The sequence below is a fragment of the Cicer arietinum genome, chromosome 8 (genome assembly GCF_000331145.2).
Source record: "Cicer arietinum cultivar CDC Frontier isolate Library 1 chromosome 8, Cicar.CDCFrontier_v2.0, whole genome shotgun sequence".
NCBI lineage: Eukaryota > Viridiplantae > Streptophyta > Magnoliopsida > Fabales > Fabaceae > Cicer > Cicer arietinum.
Window position 1 is genome coordinate 24,868,679 of NC_021167.2, and position 2,729 is coordinate 24,871,407.

Genomic DNA, 2,729 nt, shown 5'->3' on the forward strand with positions numbered 1-2,729 from the left:
ACACGACTGAGAAGTGTCACCATACAAGCATAATGTTCCATTCTAGGTTCAACGTCGTGTTCTTTGGACATGCTATTAAAGTAATTCCATCCCTCTTCGATTAAGCCATTTTGGGTGCACGCGGATAACACGCACGTGAAGGTAATCAAGTCAGGCTTCTGGCCACTTTGCAACATCATATTAAACATCTCAATTGTTTCCCTAGCCTTTCCATGCATGGCATATCCGCTCATCACTGAGTTCCAAGAAACCAAATTTTTAGCTGGCATTATATCAAAACAATGTCGCGATAATTGGATTCTTCCGCACTTGGCATACATATCTATCAATGCACTACCTACATATACATCATCGAAAATTCCCTTCCTGAGCGAAAAGCAATGGATTTCCTTTCCATGTGTTAACGCCGAAACGTTTCCACAAGCAGGGATCAAGCTTGGGATAGTAACAGCAGTAGGCTCCACCCCATCAGCCTGCATATCTCTAAAAAACTCCAAAGCTTCCATGTCTTTCCCATGCTGCGTGCAGCTAGCTATTATTGACGTCCATGTAACAACATTCAACTCTATTTCTTGGGCTTTAAACTTCTTGAACATCTCCAATGCAGTATCAACCAGACCATTACGCGACAATCCAGTAAGAAAAGCATTCAAAGAACCTATTTCAGTTTGATCAATTTCATCAAACACCCGAGACATCTCGGATGTGCATCCACATTTTCCATACATGTCAAGAAGAGCACTAATCACGAAATTGTCCGAATCCAAACCCTGCTTAATCACATACCCATGAACCTGTTTACCCATCAACACATCCTCTAAGTTCCCAATACCAGGCAAAACACAAGAAACAGCAGACCCATCAGGCAAAAACCCTTCCGAAATCATCCCTCGAAACAACATCGCTGCCTCACCGTAGGACCCAGCATTTCCAAACCCCGCAATCATTCCATTCCATGACACCAAATTCGGCTCCACGCCCTCATTCCTCATCTCAGAAAAAAGCTCTTTCGCCCTATCAACAAGCCCAAGCCGCGAATAACCCGCAATCATAGCACTCCAAACAACCACATCTCGTTCAGACATACTATCAAACAGTTTCTGTGCATCTTCAATCGTTTTACATTTCAAGTACATATGAACCAAAGAAGAAATCAAAATAGAATCAGAACCAAACCCAGAAACATAGGCAAAGCCATGAACCTGTCTACCAAGTTTCAAAGCTTTCAATGCAGAACAAGCTTTAATAGCACTAGGAAGAAGATAACTATCAGGAACAAGACCAAGAGAACCCATTTGAGAAAAAACACCAAGAACATGATTGAAATGACGAGACCTGGCAAAAGAATTGATAATGGAGGAGAAAGAGAAGAGGGTTGGTTGAGGGAGAGAGGAAAGAACAAGTTTGAGTTGTGTGAAGGGAAGGTAATGAGAATAGAGAGAGAGGAGACTTGTGGTGAGTTGGGTGTCGAAAAAGAGACCAAATTTGAGGAAATGTGCGTGAGCTTGTCGTGCATGAAAGAGTGTGGAAGTTGTTGAGTTGAGACATTGGGAAATGGATTGGAACATTGGAAATGGTTTTTTGAACAATGGTGAATGTTATTGTTGTTGTTGGAGGAATGTTTTATTGTTTGGTGTTATTTGTGTTGGGGTGTTTTGGTTTGAAATTCGAACATGGTCGTAGGTTTGTTGTGTTTCAATTTACAGAGGCTTGGTGTTTGATTATAGATTCTCTCCTAGTATCTGTTGGTTCGATTTGAATTGCGTTTTGATTTTATTTATACGAGTCAATATTAAAATAGAAAAATTGTTTATTACAGTTTTTTTTCTTTCAAAATAATAATAAGAATTTCAACTTTGCTACTCACACCAATATTATTACTGGTTACACCCCTTATATATTTGAAATTACAAAATTGTCTTGACAATCATTATTACTCATACTATTCCTTTCTTCTCTCATCTTCTTCACGTGAACATCTCCTCTCCCCCTATTTTTTCACTCATTTGATCAATTTTTTTTCTTTCCATTTTGTCATATTTTATTGTCAGTTTGTTTTCATTTCTAGATTCATCATTGATTTCATAGGTTTGAACCATTTTTTCTCCCTTTCTTAGTTGCATGATTTTGTCTAGGTTTTAGTAATCATATTTTTAAATCAAATTTCATATAGAGTTTTAATCATAGGACTTAAATTTTTTTAATTCAGTTTGTTATTTGAGTAGGTTTGTTATTTTGCATATCTATGTTACAGTTTTTCTAAAAAATTTAAAAACTGCTTAAAATTATAAGTTATTTTTAGTAGTTTATCAAAAAATTATATTTTATAATTATTTTATTTTAATAATTTTTATTATAATAGACAAACACAAAACAACTTCTCATTTTCTTAAAGATTTCTAAAAGACAATTTCTAAATTATAAAATATATCCAATAAAAAATTAAATCTAATACACATAAGAGCATATATAGTAAAAGTTATGAAGCAAACATTCCATTATTAGTATTTAAATATTAGTATTTTGGAAATAATATTTTAGTGTGGATGAATAAAATAAACAATTTGTAAATTTTTTAGATCTTTAAAAATATTAGTAAGGGAATTTGGACCAAAGTACTATTCACACCCAATTTTTTGTGGTGCACACCATACTAGGCCTTTTACTATATACTGCATAATCTACATTGGGATTTTCTGATCATGCAACTTCTGCACCTCCACAACACC

At 35.3% G+C, this 2,729-nt stretch overlaps 1 protein-coding gene across 1 annotated transcript in view; it reads right to left on the reverse strand.

Moving 5' to 3' along the window:
* Positions 1 to 1,754, reverse strand: part of LOC101493505 (pentatricopeptide repeat-containing protein At1g20230) — a 3,211-nt gene extending 1,457 nt beyond the window's left edge. Inside the window, exon 1 of the mRNA XM_073364148.1 lies at positions 1 to 1,754. Within this exon, the coding sequence (XP_073220249.1) occupies positions 1 to 1,568 (1,568 nt within the window). The 5' untranslated portion in view covers positions 1,569 to 1,754.
* Between the last annotated feature and the right edge of the window lie 975 nt (positions 1,755 to 2,729).